This window comes from Coregonus clupeaformis, chromosome 12 (assembly GCF_020615455.1).
Source record: "Coregonus clupeaformis isolate EN_2021a chromosome 12, ASM2061545v1, whole genome shotgun sequence".
NCBI lineage: Eukaryota > Metazoa > Chordata > Actinopteri > Salmoniformes > Salmonidae > Coregonus > Coregonus clupeaformis.
Genome location: NC_059203.1, coordinates 27,491,096 through 27,511,197, shown reverse-complemented (window position 1 = coordinate 27,511,197; position 20,102 = coordinate 27,491,096). Strand labels below are relative to the sequence as shown.

The window sequence follows — 20,102 nt, the reverse complement described above, 5'->3', positions numbered from 1 at the left end:
TCTGGAATACAAAGAGACTAGGGGATAGCAACTTGTCATGAAAGCCTTTTTTATTATGTACAACACCCTTTAGACATTTAGATCATGAATATCAGAACAGGCTCAAGCAGGTACAGATACACAACCAACAGGCTCCTCATCCAAGATCATACAACTCTGATCAGCAGATATCTGATCACAGTTGACATGGGACAGGACCAACAGGTACTCCAACCACTAAGGCCAAATGTCACATGGTAGCAGAGGAAAGTGGAAAGTGTCAGTAGAATTCAAAGTCAGACAGCAGATTCGTAGTCCCTGAGAAGCTGCTTTTTCAAATTTTAAGACTAGAAAACACTATTTGTAACAAAAGTTTGTACAGCGAGCAGGTTGGATGTTAAACAGTAATGTTTCATATTCAACTGTGTGAGTTCAGTCAGAAGTAATTGGATAGGTTTAAAACATGATACAAAATGGCATTTCTTCCAAACATACATTTGTTGACCAGTGTACAATTCATAAATAAAAAGGGGGAAAAAACAATAGGTAGCCAAAACTAGAGGAACATGGTAGTTGTATTTAAAAAGGGACTAATTTCACAGTTAGCTTCTGTAATACAAAACTGAAAAACAAATCTTACTTGTAGGTCCAAATACTTACTTTTGAGGGTAAACATTCATTTCATTATTCAACCCATCTTTCCATTTAGTTAATCACAAATATAGCTTATACAAAGTTCCCACAACCACTTTAAATTTACCGTTATATCAGTTCAGAACTAGAGGTGAATAAAACGTTGTACATGATTTTTGGAGCGTCAGTCCGACAGTAGACCTGAGCCCAAGGCAAATACAGGAGGCAGGAGCAGGCTAACTATTGTAATTGTAGCAGCAGTCCGACACCCTGCTAGACCAGTAAATTATTGTAGCTCTTCCATTTAAAGCAGTCTTATAAGTATACACAGATTCAGTCTTTCTGCAACAAACAATGATACATGATTGAACAACCATGGGTGACAGGCTTGGCAGGTAAGACCACAAGCTCGTCTTTACAATGCAAGATGGTAATTACTGAGGACGTTTGAAAAATATTTGTATGTCATTCCCCAACCAAATGTTTGCTTTTTCATGTTCTCATTCGGGACCAAAAAAAGAAAACCCTTAGACGAGTATATCACTACTAGTGTCATCAAATTGCGCAGTGGTCTAAGACACTGCATCGCAGTGCTAGCTGTGCCACTAGAGATCCTGGTTCGAATCCAGGCTCTGTCGTAGCCGGCCGCGAACGGGAGACCCATGGGGCGGCGCACAATTGGCCCAGCGTCGTCCAGGGTAGGGGAGGGAATGGCCGGCAGGGTTGTAGCTCAGTTGGTAGAGCATGGCGTTTGCAACGCCAGGGTTGTGGGTTCGATTCCCACGGGGGGCCAGTATGAAAAAATATATAAAATAATAATGTATGCACTCACTAACTGTAAGTCGCTCTGGATAAGAGCGTCTGCTAAATGACTAAATGTAAATGTAAAAATCAAATAATCAACAAGGTGCAGAAATTAAAATACATAAAGGATTGTTTTTCCAGGACAAAAAGGTAACAACCATGAATTAAATAGTAAAGAGTAAAAACAGTACCATCTAAAAATGTAAAATACAATGCATTTTAATTGAAAAATAACACAAGTCCCCTCTGACATGTTGGAGCTAGCAACCAGTCTACTACAATTTAATGGGCTGAGAGATGGTGAAGGTGGTTGGGGATTTTCAGTAACATAAAAACATACTTCCCCAAATCAATGAGGAGATGTGTCAAATCAACCCTACTCTAATGGCAGTGATAGGTGATGCCCTGTGAGTTTCTCTGGTAGTAGCTTAAAGTTCAACTGGTGTTTAGTTCAGGTGGTTGACTGAGGGTTGTTGATTAGTTCCGGTGGTGAAATTCTATTGGTGGTGATGAATGTAGGACTTACTCTAGTTCGGTCAGGGGTATCAGGTTACATTAACATTTGCATTACTCAAGGTCAAGGGTCGGCCAGGGGTCATGATTGGGTTAGCTGTCAATCATCTCAGACAGCTCCAGCAGGTAGTCATCCTCTCCCTTGCCGGGGTCCAGCTCCAAGTCATCTTCCAGACGGTCATCTGTAAACTCATTCATCAGTTCGTCAAATTCGTCCATGGCGGAGGTGCTAGCGGTGGGCCGCCGAGCCTTGGGCTGGGTGGGCGTCTTCACCAAAGGACTGGTGAGGAGAGCGAGAGGAGCAGAGTTCATTTAACCTCATTCAGCCATAGAAGTTTGGGTTTATTTTAGATTTAACCATATGACAGTATAAAAAGGTGAGTTGTAACTGTAGCGCGGTTTGCCAGTGTTACCTCTGTGGGACTATGCAGGTGTCTGGGGCTGCTGTGGTGATGGCTGGGCTGTGCTGTTTGACAGGGACCGCCTGGAACTCCTCTCTCAGGGGACTGGAGCTGCAGCCCAGGCCCAGGGTGGTGGGGGGACTCCTGGGAACCATCAGGCTTATTTGGGCCTGCATTCTGGAGGAGGGAGAGGACACCTGGCGAGAACACACAAGGTTATCAACACAGGTTATAATAACAGTGGTTTTATAAAGTACATCTCCATAACATCACAAAGGAATCCTGTCACAGAGAGCGTGAGCTTTGAGACCTACCTCTCTCCATTTGCAGGGCAGCTCCTGCTGTGGCTCTTCCTGTGCTGTGGAGGTGCAGTTGAGGGGTTTGACTGCAGCAACAGCAGATCTTTCTGCTTCTCTCCTTTTCTGGCCTGGCTTTATCACAGAAGGCCTCACGTTCAGCTTGGGCCTCACTGAAACAACAGCACACAGGAGGTAAGACTAATACTTTGGAGTTGATCTTTGCATAAGATTTTGGGATTTCTTCTCTGCAGGCACGTACCTTTAGCTTCAGTAGCTTGCCCAGGGGATTTCTTCTGAGCTCCATCCTGAGCCTTCTCAACTGGAGCCTCTTCCCCGGAGGGCCTAGGGGAGGCAGCTGCTGCTAAGGCAGCCTGCTTGGGGGGACTGGAACCTCCTGGGGAGCCTCTCTCCCTTTTGCCTGGGGCAGCGCTGGAGCTCCTGGGGCTGAGGGAGGGGGAGTCTGGCTCGGCCTGCATCAGTGGAGACCCCTGCTGGGGGGAGGCTGCCTTGGGTTTGAGCGTGATGCGCTGGCGAAGGAGGGCCTTGGGCGCCTGGGCAGGTGCCTCCAGGGTGATGGTGGGGGGTGAGGGGGCGGCAGAGGGGCTCACCCTCGCCCTGTTCTCCCTCTGGGGGGCGGGGCCTGCGGCCTGTTTATGGGTAGATTCAGCCTTGACGGAGCCCTCTGAGTGGCTGGTGGACGAGGCCTGCTCCTTCTGCAGCTGTTGCTTGCGGAGCCTCTTCTCATGCATGATCTCCTCGAAGGTCTTCACATTCACGCTGCTACCATTAGCAGGGGTGGCCTAAAGACCAGAGCTATTCATTGATTACCCGCTCTGATTCAGAGTAGAACTACATATCTGGATCTAAGGTATTCAGACAGGACACACATGATAGAAGGTATGGAAGTCTTACCTCAGTAGCAACAGCAGCAGGCTCAGCTGGCTTCTTCTCGGTCACCTCGGATGTCTTCTGGGTGGTAGTGCTGGCAGCTGTAAGGACAACAAAATAATGTCTTAGAATTATACAAAACACTACAGCTAGTGGTCGTTATGAGCAATTGGAAAAGGGTTCTCAAATCAAAGAAAAAATTGTTTTAACCAGAAGCTGGTTTGTTGATGCGCAGTATGCAGGACTTCTTGGCACCTCCCTCTCCGGAGGCCGGGTCGGAGCCTGGGATCTTCATGTTAAATGCCTCCTGTCCCAGGGCCTGCATCCTGGCTGCCTTCTCCCTGCGGATTTCCTCCAGGGTCTTCACCTTAACTCTTCCCCCAGGAGGGGCCACCCGCATGAGCATGACTGGCTCTGGGGGTCCCTGGGAGTTCCCTGGAGCTGCTTCCACAGCCGGCTGCTTGGCCTTCCTGAGGCTGGGCCCCTGGTCCTCCTCCAGCTTCCTCTTGGCGTGGAGGATCTCAAAGGTGGTCTTCACGTGAAGGCCAGCTGCAGATTTGACAGCGGCGCTTCTCTTTGGGGCCTTGGTAGCGGTGGAATCAGGGACTGAAGGGCGATGGTCGTCCCCCTGACCCTGAGCCTGGGTCTTGGCCAACTTCTCCTGCCTGATCTCCTCCAGGGTTTTGATGCGGATTACTTCAGACGCTCTAGTCTTGCTGTTGCTCTCAGCTGAGGGAGAGGTTAGTTATCAACATTATGACAAAAGGAGAATAGCTGTATACTGTTCAGACAGATACTGTTAAACCATTTAAACATATTTTATTAGCTACCCAAAGCGCTTTACAGAAGAATATACAAAGTAACTAAATTAAAATAGTCATTCTAATGATTTTGATTTTAATAAGTAATTTTAAGAGAGACATTTCAAGAGATACTTGTTAATTGTGAGAGGAGGTGAGTTAATGATTACCTGATTCAGATGCAGCAGTGGGTTCAACAGGTAATCCCAGTCTGTCCCTGACAGGTTTCAGAGCTGTTTGGAGAAGAAAATAACATGAAAACCAGTCCAAATTCTCCAAGAAAATGACTATCAACAATGGTTTTACTTCTTAGTATCAACAAATCACAAACAATACAACTATTGCGTATCTCATGTGGCACAGGTGGGTAACCCTGGCCCTAAAGAGAAACTAGTGTGCATTCCTTTGTTCCATCACAGACACACCTGATTCAGATAAAGCACTAATCAGGGGCTTGAACTAATTAGTACAACCAGGGTCATTTTCATTAGGCACGGAGGACAGACTGAAACAGGGAGGGACTACCAATAAGAAACGCACATTTTTGTTTTCTCTTGCCAAACATAATTTAAAAAAAATCAGTTCCGTGCCCTAATGAACATGAATATTTCGTTGTAGCCCATCGACACAACATATAACATTAAAGAACAAAGACTAAATATACAATTTCAATGACATACTCTTAAGAACAAGTATTCCTATTAGTCTGAGGTAATTAAATCCACTGTGGATATATTAGTTTCCCCTTGCTCACCTTTCCGAGGGGGCAGGTCCATTTCATCCTCCTCCATGTTCCTCCCGAGGCGCTCGGCCAGACGGCGTTTCATTGGCAGGTCACCACCAGCAGGAACTTCTAAAAGGTCAAAGATTAATGGTCATGGAAGTTTAGGGTGTAGGTGGTAGGACAACTAATAATGCCCAGTGTGATTTTGTAGCTCATGATTGTACAATTGTGTAGCTACCCCCCTTATCATTTTTCCTATTTTGTTGCCTTACAACCTGGAATTAAAATAGATTTTTGGGGGGTTTGTATCATTTGATTTACACAACATGCCTACCACTTTGAAGATGCAAAATATTTTGTCTTGTGAAACAAACAAGAAATAAGAAAAGAAAAAAAACAGAAAAGATAACTATTCACCCCCCTAAAGTCAATACTTTGTAGAGCCACCTTTTGCAACAATTACAGCTGCAAGTCTCTTGGGGTATGTCTCTATAAGCTTGGCACATCTAGCCAATGGGATTTCTGCCCATTCTTCAAGGCAAAACTGCTCCAGCTCCTTCAAGTTGGATGGGTTCCGCTGGTGGACAGCAATCTTTAAGTCATACCACATATTCTCAATTGGATTGAGGTCTGGGCTTTGACTAGGCCATTGCAAGACATTTAAATGTTTCCCCTTAAACTACGCGAGTGTTGCTTTAGCAGTATGCTTATAGTCATTGTCCTGCTGGAAGGTGAACCTCTGTCCTAGTCTCAAATCTCTGGAAGACTGAAACAGGTTTCCCCTCAAGAATTTCCATGTATTTAGCGCCATCCATCATTCCTTCAATTCTGACCAGTTTCCCAGTCCCTGCCGATGGAAAAACATCCCCACAGTGAAGCATGGTGGTGGCAGCATCATGCTGTGGGGATGGTGTTCTCGGGGTGATGAGAGGTGTTGGGTTTGCGCCAGACAGTGTTTTCCTTGATGGCCAAAAAGCTCAATTTTAGTCTCATCTGACCAGAGTACCTTCTTCCATATGTTTGGGGAGTCTCCCACATTCCTTTTGGCGAACACCAAACGTGTTTGCTTATTTTTTTTCTTTAAGCAATCGCTTTTTTTCTGGCCACTCTTCCTTAAAGCCCAGCTCTGTGGAGTGTACGGCTTAAAGTGGTCCTATGGACAGATACTCCAATCTCTGCTGTGGAACTTTGCAGCTCCTTCAGGGTTATCTTTGGTCTCTTTGTTGCCTCTCTGATTATGGCCCTCCTTGCCTGGTCCGTGAGTTTTGGTGGTCGGCCCTCTCTTGGCAGGTTTGTTGTGATGCCATATTCTTTCCATTTTTTAATAATGGATTGAAATGGTGCTCCGTGGGATGTTCAAAGTTTCGGATATTTTTTTATAAACCAACCCTGATCTGTACTTCTCCACAACTTTGTCCCTGACCTGTTTGGAGAGCTCCTTGGTCTTCATGGTGCCGCTTGCTTGGTGGTGTTGCAGACTGGGGCCTTTCAGAACAGGTGTATATATACTGAGATCATGTGACAGATCATATGACACTTTGATTGCACACAGGTGGACTTTATTTAACGAATTATGTGACTTCGGAAGGTAATTGTTTGCACCAGATCTTATTTAGGGGCTTTATAGCAAAGGGGTGAATATATATGCACGCACCACTTTTCCGTTATTTATTTTGTATAATTTTTTTGAAACAAGTTATTTATTTCATTCCACTTCACCAATTTGGACTATTTTGTATGTCCATTACATGAAATGTAAATAAAAATCAATTTCAATTACAGGTTGTAATGCAACAAAATAGGAAAAACACCAAGGGGGATGAATGCTTTTGCAAGGCACTGTACATGGACTGGCAGTGTAAGTCGCTCTGGGTAAGAACTTCTGCTAAATGACAAATGTCAAATGTAATTGTTAGTGATTCTCAGCTGGTACTGTATGCACGCTTTCCTCTGATTCATTCTTTAACTTCGACAATACAAGACATTGGAGTTTCCAGAAGTCTCAGATGTACCTTTGACTATTCTCTCCACGACGTTGCGTCTCCCAGTCTCTTCACCAAACACCACAGTGTCTGAGGGGGTAGCATGCATATGTTACACATGACATGTAGCGAGTGTGTGTTCATATGTACTTGTGGGATTCACTTCAACAATATTCAAACTGGGAAAACATCTAATCTTGTTTATCAATGCATACACGACGGGGGCTCAGCTAGATCAGTGTTCAATGATTCTTACCATCCTTAGCTGTGAAGGGAGATGGTCGGATAAAGGATTTCATGTTCTCCTTCTCGCTGCTCACTCCGTTGTTTCTCTGGTCTGAGCCCTGGCCAGGAACTGGATAACCTGAGAGACAAGGACAGTTGATAAACTCACACTGTATCACTAACAGTAGGAGAACAGAAAAGATAAGTGCTCCATTGAAATGACAGTTTTTCTAATATTGACGACGATACAAAAGGCAATAGTCGATGCATTTAGGAGGAGAGAGGAAGGATGAACTCACCAGCTATCCTCATACTGGCTTTCAGGGCTTTCCTCAGTCTGATCTCCTCCAAGGTTCTGACACCAAAGTTCAGCGAGTCATCTGTGCCTCCCCAAAAATAATGTTAGCCAATCACAGAGAGACACAGGGGCCGCTCAAAGACAATGAGGTCTTGTAATGGCCACTTGAGACACACAGCCTTGAGTGGGCAAAGCTTTAAGAGGATTGTTCTTTCAAATACAAGACCTTTCAAATATAACCCTGTTGTCACGGAGGCGTTCAAAAGCGAAGCGGTCAATTCAAGTTTGAGTCCAGTCCTCGTGGGGTTTGAAACTAAATCTACTTTAAAAAAGGGGCTTCCTGCAGTTGGACTATAAATTATTGAGATGTATCCATTGATTCTTGAAGAATATAACTTAAATGCCTAGGAGCTTAGTTCAACTGTCGTACCCCATCAGAACCCAAAATATTATCTTGTTTTACCCCAATGTTTGTAAACAAAGTAAATGTAAACAAATACTGTATAGTCTCAAACCATGGTTAAAACATCCATAGCTCTGTCTGAATTTGAGTGGTTACATTTCTCCAGCTCCATCACTCAGCTTTTTAGTGAAACAGTGGGGGGAAGATACGCTTTGTTATTGATTCAACTGCTGATTGCCGCATTAAAAACAGGCACTGCGTTGATGTTTATCTTTTCTATGTGTTCTGTTTCTTTGTTCTCCTCTTACCTGAGCTGGAGGCCACAGCCATCTTCCTGGGAGAGACCACTCTGGATCTGTCTGAGCCGTACCTGCAGTCCTCCCCCTCTGAGAACTGATCTGCGCACACACACACAGGAACCCCCCTTAGTCAAATGGTAGTTCCCAAATTAAATCGCAAACAAAAGAAAGTACTGTATGTCCTAACAATATCAATACCCTCTCCACCTTCAAATGTAATTTACACCTAGAACTTTAATCACCTTGAAGGTCTGCTCCACGCGTCTCTGCGCTACTGCCCCTTTAACAGCTCCATTCTGTATCTTTCCACTGCCATGCTCCTTCTTGCCCTATGGACTATTTGCTCCTTAATTTTGATATTGCTTTTTATTCTTGTTGTTTATATTGCCTTTATATTTTACTCTAACTTTTTGGTTATGTTAAGTGTGTTGTGACCTTTGTAGATTCCACTTTAAATTAACTTGACATGACGAAAGTACACTACACAAAAATTAAATAGTCCTAGTGAAGACGTAAGAACAGTGTGTTTCTCACCATCTTCATCCTCATCATCATCTGCCGGATTGATGACCACAGGCGGGTGGGTAGGGCTGGGAACGTTCTCCTGTGTCTCCGCCTTAATGACCCCACGGAGCTGGGGGTTGGCTGGGATGGAGGCAGGGACAGGAGGCAAAGGATCCTCATGAGGCTCCTCTTCCTCTTTCAGGGCAAAACCTGAGTGACAAAACCATCCAGTTCAGAAACTATTGATAAACTCTGGTTCTGATAAAGAATAGGTTTGTTCATAAGTGAGCCCAAATATGCTATTCATCTCAGTCCTGAATATATACTGAACAAAAATATAAATATAAAATGCAACAATTTCAACAATTTTACAGTTCATAAGGAAATCAGTCAATCGAAATAAATTAATTAGGCCCTGATCTATGGATTTCACATCATAAGGAATACAGATATGCATCTGTTGGTCACAGATAACTTTTTTGTTTTTTAAAGGTAGGGGCGTGGATCAGACAACCAGTCAGTATCTGGTGTGACCACCATTTGCCTCATGCAGTGCGACAAATCTCCTTCACATAGTTGATCAGGCTGTTGATTGTGGCCTGTGGAACGTCGTCCCACTCCTATTCAATGGCTGTGCGAAGTTGCTGGATATTGGCGGGAACTGGAACACGCTGTCGTACACGTCGATACAGAGCATCCCAAACATCCTCAATAGGTGACATGTCTGGTGAGTATGCAGGCCATGGAAGAACTGGGACATTTTCAGCTTAAAAGAATTGTGTACAAATTCTTGCGACATGGGGCCATGCATTATCATGCTGAAACATGAGGTGATGGCGGCGGACAATTGGCCTGACAATGGGCCTCAGGGTCTCGTCACGGTATCTCTGTGCATTCAAATTGCCATCTATAAAATGCAATTGTGCTCAATGTCTGTAGCTTATGCCTGCCCATACCATAACCCCACCGCTACTACTCTGTTCACAACGTTGACATCAGCAAACCGCTCGCCCACACAAAGCCATACACGTTGGAGGCGGCTTATGGTAGAGAAATGAACGTTCAATTCTCTGGCAACAGCTCTGGTGGACATTCCTGCAGTCAGCATTTCAATTTCACGCTCTTTCAAAACTTGAGACGCACGTGGCATTGTGTTGTGTGACAAAACTGCACATTTTAGTGGCCTTTTGTCCCCAGCACAAGGTGCACCTGTGTAATGATCATGCTGTTTAACCTCAACATGATCGGTGTCCCGTATACGGGATGGTTGAGCTAACGTGCGCTAATGTGATTAGCATGACTGTTGTAAGTAACAGCAAACTTTCCAGGACATAGACATGTCTTATATGGGCAGAAAGCTTAAATTATTTTAAATATAACAGCACTGTCCAATTTACATTAGCTATTACAGTGAAAAAATACCATGCTATTGTTTGAGGAGAGTGCACAACAACTAAAAACTTATCACGGCAACTGATTTTATACATTTACCTCTGAAGGTAAATAATGTACTTACATTCAGTAATCTTGCTCTGATTTGTCATCCTGAGGGTCCAAGAGATAAAATGTAGCAGTTTTGTTTGATAAAATACATTTTTTTATTCAAATGTAGGAACTGGGTTTTACAGTTTGAACCCTTGCTGTCTCTGGCTCCACACCCACCCCACCCGGCCAACTATATATGTGAAAGTTAGTGTATAAGCTAATGATCCATCATGTATGACATTCCTGGGAGTGTGTAAACTTACAAAAATGATATGGTAATACAAAATGTATGTTCTCTATAGTTATGTACTTGTATCAATTGACCAATTCGGCACATTTGAGCAGACTTGATACAAAATAATCCAGTATCGCAACGCTTTACTGGATCAATCTGAAACTTTGCACACACACTGATGCCATCTAGTGGCCAAAATATAGATTGCGCCTAAACTGCAATATTATATTGTGGCCTTTCTCTTGCATTTGTATTATCTTTTACCAGATTTAATGTGTTATATTCTCCTACATTAATTTAACTTTTCCACAAACTTCAAAGTGTTTCCTTTCAAATGGTATCAAGAATATGCATATCCTTGCTTCAGGTACTGAGCTACAGGCAGTTAGATTTGGGTATGTCATTTTATGCGAAAATTTGGACAAAAAAGGTCTGATCCTTAAGAGGTTAATCCGCTTCTTGATATGGCACACCTGTTAGGTGGATGGATTATTTTAGCAAAGGAGAAATGTTCACTAACACGGATGTAAACAGATTTGTTCACAAATTGAGAGAAATAAGTCGTTTTTTTGCATATGGAAAATTTCTGGGATCTTTTATTTCAGCTCATGAAATGTTGCGTTTATATTTTTGTTCTGCTGATACACAATATCATGTCAAGTGAAAATCATGTCACGCGATGCTGAGGAGATGAAGATCAGCAAGTTAACGGTGGCTGGGTCAGAGTCTGTTCTTTCAGAGTGCCTACTCACTTTTGTTGGGCGGTACGTATTTGCCATCTATGAAGCGTGGTTTCTCATGGTGGAACGCACAGTGAGGCTTCTGGCAGCCAGCAGGCTGGTTCTCCCAGTAACATGCCATCTCCTTCCTGTTTTTCTGTATGAGAGGAAGAGGTAGAGAGGGGGCATGTCAGAACACGTAGTAGCATGTCTTGCAACAAAATTGTATTATTAAACATTCAAGTCTTTGTGAACGCTTACTTTAGAAAACAATAAAATGAAGATCAACCCTTTCTATGACAAAATGCCCAGGTCTAAAACTGGAGAACATGGTGTGAGGAGACCAACAAGAGATTCAAATGTCCCACCTGACAGGTCCAGAGGCACAGCCCCTGACCCAGGTTTTAAGAGAGGGTGTTTCTCTACTCCTCTGTAAAGGCCACTCGAGAGACACAGCTTAGAGCGGGAAAAGCTTTAAAAGGATTAGGCTTGGGCGATATACCCGTTATAGTAAGGGTGTGAACGTTTAAACGTTAAAATGTTTAAAACGAGTTGGGATCCTTAACCTTAAGAAAAATGTCTACCGAAAAACACTTCCCCCCCCACATAATTAAAATCATATTGCAGTTATCACAAAACATTATTTTCCGTGTTATAGCCCAACAAGACTATAAAGGACTGGGGAAAGTTGTGTAATTTCAATAAAACCAGAGAGGAAGAGGCGAACTTTAGGCTACTTTGGTGAATTTACGAGGCATGCAAGACAATTAAGACATTGCGAGATGCAGATTACCAAGACATATGCGCACGGTTCTGCCTGCCCCTCTCTCTCCCTCGCGCTGGCCTGCCTGCTCTTTCTCTTCGCTAATGACACGAATGTGTCTTCGGTCTGTTGAATGTAGAATAACCTAGCTTAGACCGGGTTACAGTATCTTTGGGTCAGCAGGGGTACAGATGCTTCTAACGCGGCACATTTAATTGTCTGAAAAGTTATCGACATGTTGCTGTAGCTGGTTCTATGTCTGTAAAGGGTCGCAGTAGATAGAACTTCATTAACCCGGTCCTAGAGGTCATACATACGTAATAGGACCATTATTCTGCATTGTGAATTGACCTGGAATTTCATGATGTTTTTGTGTTTTAACGGATAACCTTTCAAAATGGCAGTTTAAACGATAAGAAAATGTGTTCATTTGTCACATCCCTACTTTATACCATATACTGGGGTATTTCCAATTACCAACGGTAGGATTTTCAATACCGTTTAAAAAAAAGTTTGAGGGGGGCTGCGTGCTATGCCACTGCTTATAACTAAGTTACGTATAACTAAGAAATCTAAGATGTAAAAAATGATATCCAGCTCAGGGCTCCAGCTATGCATTTTGTTTGCTAACTAAGTGGCTAGATGTCAAGATCAAGCTTCTTGGTTACAGCAGAGACATTCAATCCCCTTCTGGATCAAGATCCCTGTTTCCTAAATTGTTTTGTGGGTTTTTTGAAATAGCGCCCCTTGTGTGCACATTCGGTAATACCGTATACCCCGGTATGGTACAGAAACGGTATGAAAATCTGGATACCGCCCAAACCTGAAGGGGATATTCCCTATATACTTGTTTTTGTTTGTGTGACAACTCAGGCAATAATGAGCAAAGATGGTCTAAACACACACACACAGAGACAGAGTGAGGAGACCGATCCTTACCTTAATTTCCATGTGGCGGAACTTGCAGACCTGTCGGAAGCAGCGGCTCTCCTGCCACAGGCTGCAGACAACCTCACTGCCCTTGGCGGCATCACAGTGTCTGAAGGGGCAGCGGTCACCCTGCACCAGGAAATGCAAACACAACCATGTCAATACTTACACATCTGAGCTGCATTTACTGCCATTTATAAAAGATTTAAAAAGCAATAAAATGCTAGTGCCCGATGCTGTTTTTGTTATGACCCCTACTTTAGCACAGTTGGAGTAGTAGAAGAAATAGCAGTCATCTCTATGGTTAGTCATGTTCAGGCTGGTCTACTGGATTCACGTCTGGGTCAGGGGTGTTCTCTTCAGGGCCAACAGGACTCTCCCTGGGCTGGCAACAGTGAAACAGGAGCCATGGTCATTTCTCTGGCATGAGTGGATTTGATTTCTTCACTGTGGCGGCAACAGACCCTCCAGGATTTCGCAGGGATTCTTTGTGATATTTGCAGGCAAAAATGCTTGATTTTGCTGTGGTAATTCTGACATTTTGCATGGCTATATGCAATGATTGTCAAATGTCACAAATGCACTGACGAGGGAAAAAGTGTTGACGTGTGTCTTGATTGAACCATATTATGCAGTAAATGTGTGGTGATTGGTTGAAATTGCAAGCCTTCTTTGTACTGCAGTGATGGGTCAGTTTTATGCAATAATATTGCGATGATTTGACTGTCTAATGGAGGAATAGTGCAGTGATTGGTCAAATTTGTAAGCCCTCGCATAATGTGCGGTATTGGTGATTTTGCAAAAGAATTAGCGACAACAGAATCGCTGAATCCTGGAGGGACTGAACATAACTCTACAGAGTTTAATTCTTAATAATTAGAATTCCTTTGTGGTCCATTGTGACATATGTCCACGACAGGAAAGTGACCCAGAGTATAAATTGCAGAGAAATTAGACTCTGCTTCAGAGGTTTGTTCGGCTAAATTCACCTGGAGTGGCTGAGAAGATTCCTCACTTCCTCAAGCACTTCTAATAGGGTGTCTCTGTGGCAATAATGGTCCTGAAGGAACACTCGATCCGTGAGATAAGAGGGAAAGGGGAGGTCCAGAGACACTTGTCGTCCTATGACCTTCCTTCTGACTCCTTCCAGCCAGACTGCTAAGCATTATAGATGGATGATGCAAGAACGTCCTTTTTTTTATTTTTATGGGGGGGAATAAATGTGAGAGAGAAGTGAGGGATTGCGCTCCCAGCAAATCATCCAAAAAAACTGGCAGGAGATAAAAAAACTATAGGTTCAGAAAAATTGTCAACTTCTTCACAAGGGATGATGTAGAAAAATATAGGTGGGGTGGGGCTTCTAGGGATTCCAGCAGGCGACAATGAATGAAAAAAATGTCTTCTGTGAATCTACTTTTCTTTATAATAAACTCTATCCCCCATCCAAAGATCTAAATGAATGGACAAGAAGCTGCTTCTTAACCTAGATTTAAATCAAACAAACACTCCCCCGGAAAACTGAACAGAAACTGGTTTGAGTACAGGACAGAGACTTGCAAACAGTCAAATATCAGAACTGCAGTTTCTCACCCAAGTGTAACAAGAGAGGAAATGTAGAACATGACAAGGATGTGCCAACACCATCCACAATACCGTGTGATAGAGCATAGGTCAAACTGAATTTTACCATAACGGACTAACTACACAACTGAGTATTATATAATCCATTATTGGGAGCTAAAATCAGCGCTTACTACTTGATACATTTGGATATCAACCCATTCCTTCACATTTAATGTACTACATTTGGAATTTTAATGTGAAACTGTATATTGTGCATCATTTGACACCTGTCCAGAGGCCCCCACAACATCTTGTCAACTTGGATGGTCTCAAAATGGGTTTGCAACAGAGGAGTAACATACTGTACTCTTATCTTACAATCAAGGACAGGCATTTCAAATAATGTAAGTAGCTAAACAGCTTAATACAGCATCCCAGCTTAAAACATAAAATTATAAAACACTAAAGAAATTACACTGAACAAAAATAAAACGCAACATGCAACAATTTCAAAGACTTTACTGAGTTACAGTTCATATAAGGAAATCGGAAGAAAAAGAAATCCTTGCATGTGCTACAGACCGTTATATCCGTCCACTAATACAGGACTAGTAGAAGAAAGACAACCCCTCCTTCCCACGGCTATGGCGGCGTGGAACAGAAAACCAGTCAGTATCTGATGTGACCATTTGCCTCATGCAGCGAGACATCCCCTTCGCATAGAGTTGAGCGGGCTGTGGATTGTGGCCTGTGGAATGTTGTCCCACTCCTCTTCAATGGCTGTGCAAAGTTGCTGGATATTGGCAGGCTGTTGTACACGTCGATACAGAGCATCCCAAACATACTCAATGGGTGACATGTGTGGTGAGTTTGCAGGCCATGGAAGAACTGGGACATTTTCAACTTCAAGGAATTGTGTACAGATCCTTGCGACATGGGGCCATGCATTATCATGCTGAAACATGAGGTGATGGCAGCGGATGAATGGCACGACAATGAGCCTCAGGATCTCGTCACAATATCTCTGTGTATTCAAATTGCCATCATTAAAATGCAATTGTGTTCGTTGTCCGTAGCTTATGCCTGCCCATACCATAACCCCACCACCACGGGGCACTCTGTTCACAACGTTGACATCAGGAAACCGCTCGCCCACACGACACCATACTGTCTGCCATCTGGCCGGTACAGTTGAAACTGGGATTCATCCGTGAAGAGCCATCGAAGATGAGCATTTGCCCACTGAAGTCGGTTACGACACCGAACTGCAGTCAGGTTAAGACCCTGGTGAGGATGGCGAGCATGCGGATAAGCTTCCCTGAGACGGTTTCTGACAGTTTGTGTAGAAATTATTTGGTTGTGCAAACCCAGTTTCATCAGCTGGCTGGTCTCAGACGATCCTGCTGGTGAAGAAGCCGGATGTGGAGGTCCTGAGCTGGCGTGGTTACACGTGGTCTGCGGTTGTGAGGCCGGTTGGACGTACTGCCAAATTACATTCTCTAGCAACAGCTCTGGTGGCCATTCCTGCAGTCAGCATGCCAATTGCATGCTCCCTCAACTTGAGACATCTGTGGCATTTTGTTGTGTGACAAAACAGCACATTTTAGAGTGGCCTTTTATTGTCCCTAGCACAAGGTGCACCTGTGTAATGATCATGCTGTTTATATCTTCTTGATATGCCACACCTCTCAGGTGGATGGATTATCTTGGCAAGAGAGCAATGCTCACTAACAGGGACGTAAACAAATTTGTGCACAAAATTTGAGAGAAATACGCTTTTTGTGTGTATGGAACATTTCTGGGATATTTTATTTCAGCTCATGAAACCAACACTTTACATGTTGCCTTTATATTTTCAGTGTAGCAAGACGAATTAGCTACTAGAATAACTGTGCGAATAAGATTTTAATCTTCAGTGCGTGGTAGTTACTGAAAAAACTAAATGTATTGGAACATTTACTTAACTATTTTTACCCCACAAAATTAATGATTTAAACTAAATAATGTTCCAAATGAGGATACCACAGGTCACTAAAACAGGCCTAGCATTTGTAGATAACGTTAGTTAGCTAACGTTACTGTATGAACTGTTTCTAGCCACACATCAAAATAACTTAACTAAGATACCGTTAGCTGACTATCATACGCCAACGCCAAGTTACCTGACAAGCTAACTAGCTTAGCTAAACAATAGAAAACAATAGTCACTTGCCATTGTATTGCAAATAGTTAGCTAGCTAAGTTAGTTAACGTTAGCGCTAGCTAGTTGCCGTTACTCTGTCACCGTTTGGTAATTAGCTAGTTAACGTTAGATGAACTGGGTGGTCATTTTCATTAACTAGTTAGCTTGTAATTTAATGTTACAGCTAGCTAGCTTTCGAATCTGGTTAAAAATGAGTCGATGCAAGCAACTAACGTTACACTTCAAAGGCCTGGCCAAACTCTGTCCTGGCTACCAACGTTAGATAGCTAGCTAGCTAGCTGTCTGGCTGTTAACGTTAGTTAGCTAGCTACTGTTAGCTGGCTGATTACAACGAGGCTCGCTAACTAAGACGTTTCACACCTCACTTCCAGTTAACGATTTACCCTTACATACAAACGCAATGACAACAAAATGATTGAATAAAGCTAATTAGTTACCAGTAATACTAAATATATATATATATATATATGTTCCACACACCACAAGAGAGCAACACGTCCGCCGGCGCCGGGTTCCTCCTGGCTGCGCAACACAAGTAGGCTATGCAATAGAACGAGTTAAAATTCATCCAAGGCTGAAAAACCGCCAAAGAACGTTGGCTGGGCTAAAACACTAGGGCGATGACATAGCAAATGAATGACACGAACCTTCGCTGAGCCTCTTCTGACTTGAGTGATGCTTAGAATTCAATTTTCCCTAAATTGCACTAAAATACAGGGCTGTCAACTTTTCAAGAAAGCTATTTGCTATGTGAATTTCATTGCCCCCAGGCACCACCCCCAATAAAATTAAAGCTAATTTCCTGCAATACTACGTATTTTGACATTGTTTAGCCATATGACTTGGGTGGAGAATACTTTTTTTTTAAACAACAGGTCAGGTGTATTCATGATGCTTTGGACATTAAATGAATACTTACAGTTCAACGACTTTGTTACTTTGAGATTTGGGGGGGATGAAATTTCAGTTGTGAGTCCCTCTACCATATCTGCCTAGCATGTGCACAAAACTAAAATGTCAAAAATTATATTTGAGGCCTGGAGCATTTAATATCCAATACTTCTTTGTATTACTTATTCAAAACTGTCCATGAATGGCTGCAGCTCATATCATTCATTTTCAAAGACACAAGTAGGCATATCAGATTTCAAATATGTTATTACTCTGGCACAAGTGGGAAGTGGAATAATAAAATAAGTTTGGGGAATAACAGTAGTGTTCTTGCTGACAAGCACAGTAATTACCCTATATTTTAGGCCATTGTTAATAATGAGAATTACTCCACTGATCAGACTAAATAAAGTAAAGAGATAATAAAATCTCCAGAAGACAGGATGACATAAATCTACCCCAACACCCTAACAATATATACATATATATATATATATATATATATATTTATATATATATATACAGTTGAAGTCGGAAGTTTACATACACTTAGGTTGGAGTCATTAAAACTTGTTTTTCAACCACTCCACAAATTTCTTGTTAACAAACTATAGTTTTGCCAAGTCGGTTAGGACATCTACTTTGTGCATGACACAAGTGATTTTTCCAAGAATTGTTTACAGACAGATTATTTCACTTATAATTGACTGTATCACAATTCCAGTGGGTCAGAAGTTTACATACACTAAGTTGACTGTGGCTTTAAACAGCTTGGAAAATTCCAGAAAATGATGCCATGGCTTTAGAAGCTTCTGATAGGCTAATTGACATAATTTGAGTCAATTGGAGGTGTACCTGTGGATGTATTTCAAGGCCTACCTTCAAACTCAGTGCCTCTTTGCTTGACATCATAGGAAAATCAAAAGAAATCAGCCAAGACCTCAGAAAAAAACTGTAGACCTCCACAAGTCTGGTTCATCCTTGGGAGCAATTTCCAAACACCTGAAGGTACCACGTTCATCTGTACAAAAAATAGTATGCAAGTATAAACACCATGGGACCACGCAGCCGTCATACCGTTCAGGAAGGAGACGCGTTCTGTCTCCTAGAGATGAACGTACTTTGGTGTGAAAAGTGCAAATCAATCCCAGAACAACAGCAAAGGACCTTGTGAAGATGCTGGAGGAAACCGGTACAAAAGTATCTATATCCACAGTAAAACAAGTCCTATATCGACATAACCTGAAATGCCGCTCAGCAAGGAAGAAGCCACTGCTCCAAAACCGCCATAAAAAAGCCAGACTACGGTTTGCAACTGCACATGGGGACAAAGATCGTACTTTTTTGATAAATGTCCTCTGGTCTGATGAAACAAAAATAGAACTGTTTGGCCATAATGACCATCGTTATGTTTGGAGGAAAAAGGGGGTGGCTTGCAAGCCGAAGAACACCATCCCAACCGTGAAGCACGGAGGTGGCAGCATCATGCTGTTGGGGTGCTTTGCTGCAGGAGGGTCTGGTGCACTTCACAAAATAGATGGCATCATAAGGAAGGAAAATTATGTGGATATATTGAAGCAACATCTCAAGACATCAGTCAGGAAGTTAAAGCTTGGTCGCAAATGGGTCTTCCAAATGGACAATGACCCCAAGCATACTTCCAAAGTCGTGGCAAAATGGCTTAAGGACAACAAAGTCAAGGTTTTGGAGTGGCCATCACAAAGTCCTGACCTCAATCCTATAGAAAATGTGTGGGCAGAACTGAAAAAGCGTGTGCGAGCAAGGAGGCCTACAAACCTGACTCAGTTACACCAGCTCTGTCACGAGGAATGGGCCAAAATTCACCCAACTTATTGTGGGAAGCTTGTGGAAGGCTACCTGAAACGTTTGACCCAAGTTAAACAATTTAAAGGTAATGCTACCAAATACTAATTGAGTGTATGTAAACTTCTGACCCACTGGGAATGTGATGAAAGAAATAAAAGCTGAAATAAATCATTATCTCTACTATTATTCTGACATTTCACATTCTTAAAATAAAGTGGTGATCCTAACTGACCTAAGACAGGGAATTTCTACTAGGATTAAATGTCAGGAATTGTGAAAAACTGAGTTAAATTGTATTTGGCTAAGGTGTATGTAAACTTCTGACTTCAACTATCTCTCTCTCTCTCTCTCTCTCTCTCTCTCTCTCTCTATATATATATATATATATATATATATATATATATATATATATATATATATATATATATCAGTACCAGTCAAAGGTTTGGACACACCTACTCATTCAAGGGTTATTCTTTATTTTTACTATTTTCTACATTGTTTAATAATAGTGAAGACATCAAAACTATAAAATAACACATATGGAATCATGTAGTAAACAAAAAAGTGTTAAACAAATCAAAATATATTTTATATTTGAGATTCTTCAAATAGCCACCCTTTGCCTTGATGATTGCTTTGCACACACTTGGCATTCTCTCAACCAGCTTCACCTGGAATGCTTTTCCAACAGTCTTGAAGGCGTTCCCACATATGCTTAGCACTTGTTGGCT

General features: G+C 42.4%; 1 protein-coding gene across 3 annotated transcripts; it reads right to left on the bottom strand.

Annotated features, from left to right (window-relative positions):
- Positions 1-1,916: 1,916 nt before the first annotated feature.
- Positions 1,917-17,259, bottom strand: LOC121578147 (zinc finger CCCH domain-containing protein 11A). Of its 3 annotated transcripts, XM_041892296.2 has the most exons (17): positions 17,131-17,259; positions 13,143-13,269; positions 12,894-13,013; positions 11,225-11,348; positions 8,783-8,962; positions 8,258-8,347; positions 7,548-7,628; positions 7,280-7,387; positions 7,054-7,113; positions 5,072-5,170; positions 4,488-4,550; positions 3,728-4,246; positions 3,542-3,618; positions 2,889-3,429; positions 2,645-2,799; positions 2,343-2,527; positions 1,917-2,209 (listed from the first exon to the last, which is right to left on the bottom strand). In XM_041892296.2, the coding sequence occupies exons 2-17, from the start codon at positions 13,194-13,196 to the stop codon at positions 2,023-2,025; spliced, it is 2,643 nt and encodes an 880-aa protein (XP_041748230.2). In that variant the 5' UTR covers positions 13,197-13,269; positions 17,131-17,259; the 3' UTR covers positions 1,917-2,022. The 3 variants fall into 3 exon arrangements, with proteins under 3 accessions (XP_041748230.2, XP_041748231.2, XP_041748232.2); XM_041892297.2 differs by lacking the exon at positions 13,143-13,269 and having other exon boundaries at positions 17,131-17,257; XM_041892298.2 differs by lacking the exons at positions 12,894-13,013; positions 13,143-13,269; positions 17,131-17,259 and adding an exon at positions 10,269-10,297 and having other exon boundaries at positions 11,225-11,286.
- Between the last annotated feature and the right edge of the window lie 2,843 nt (positions 17,260-20,102).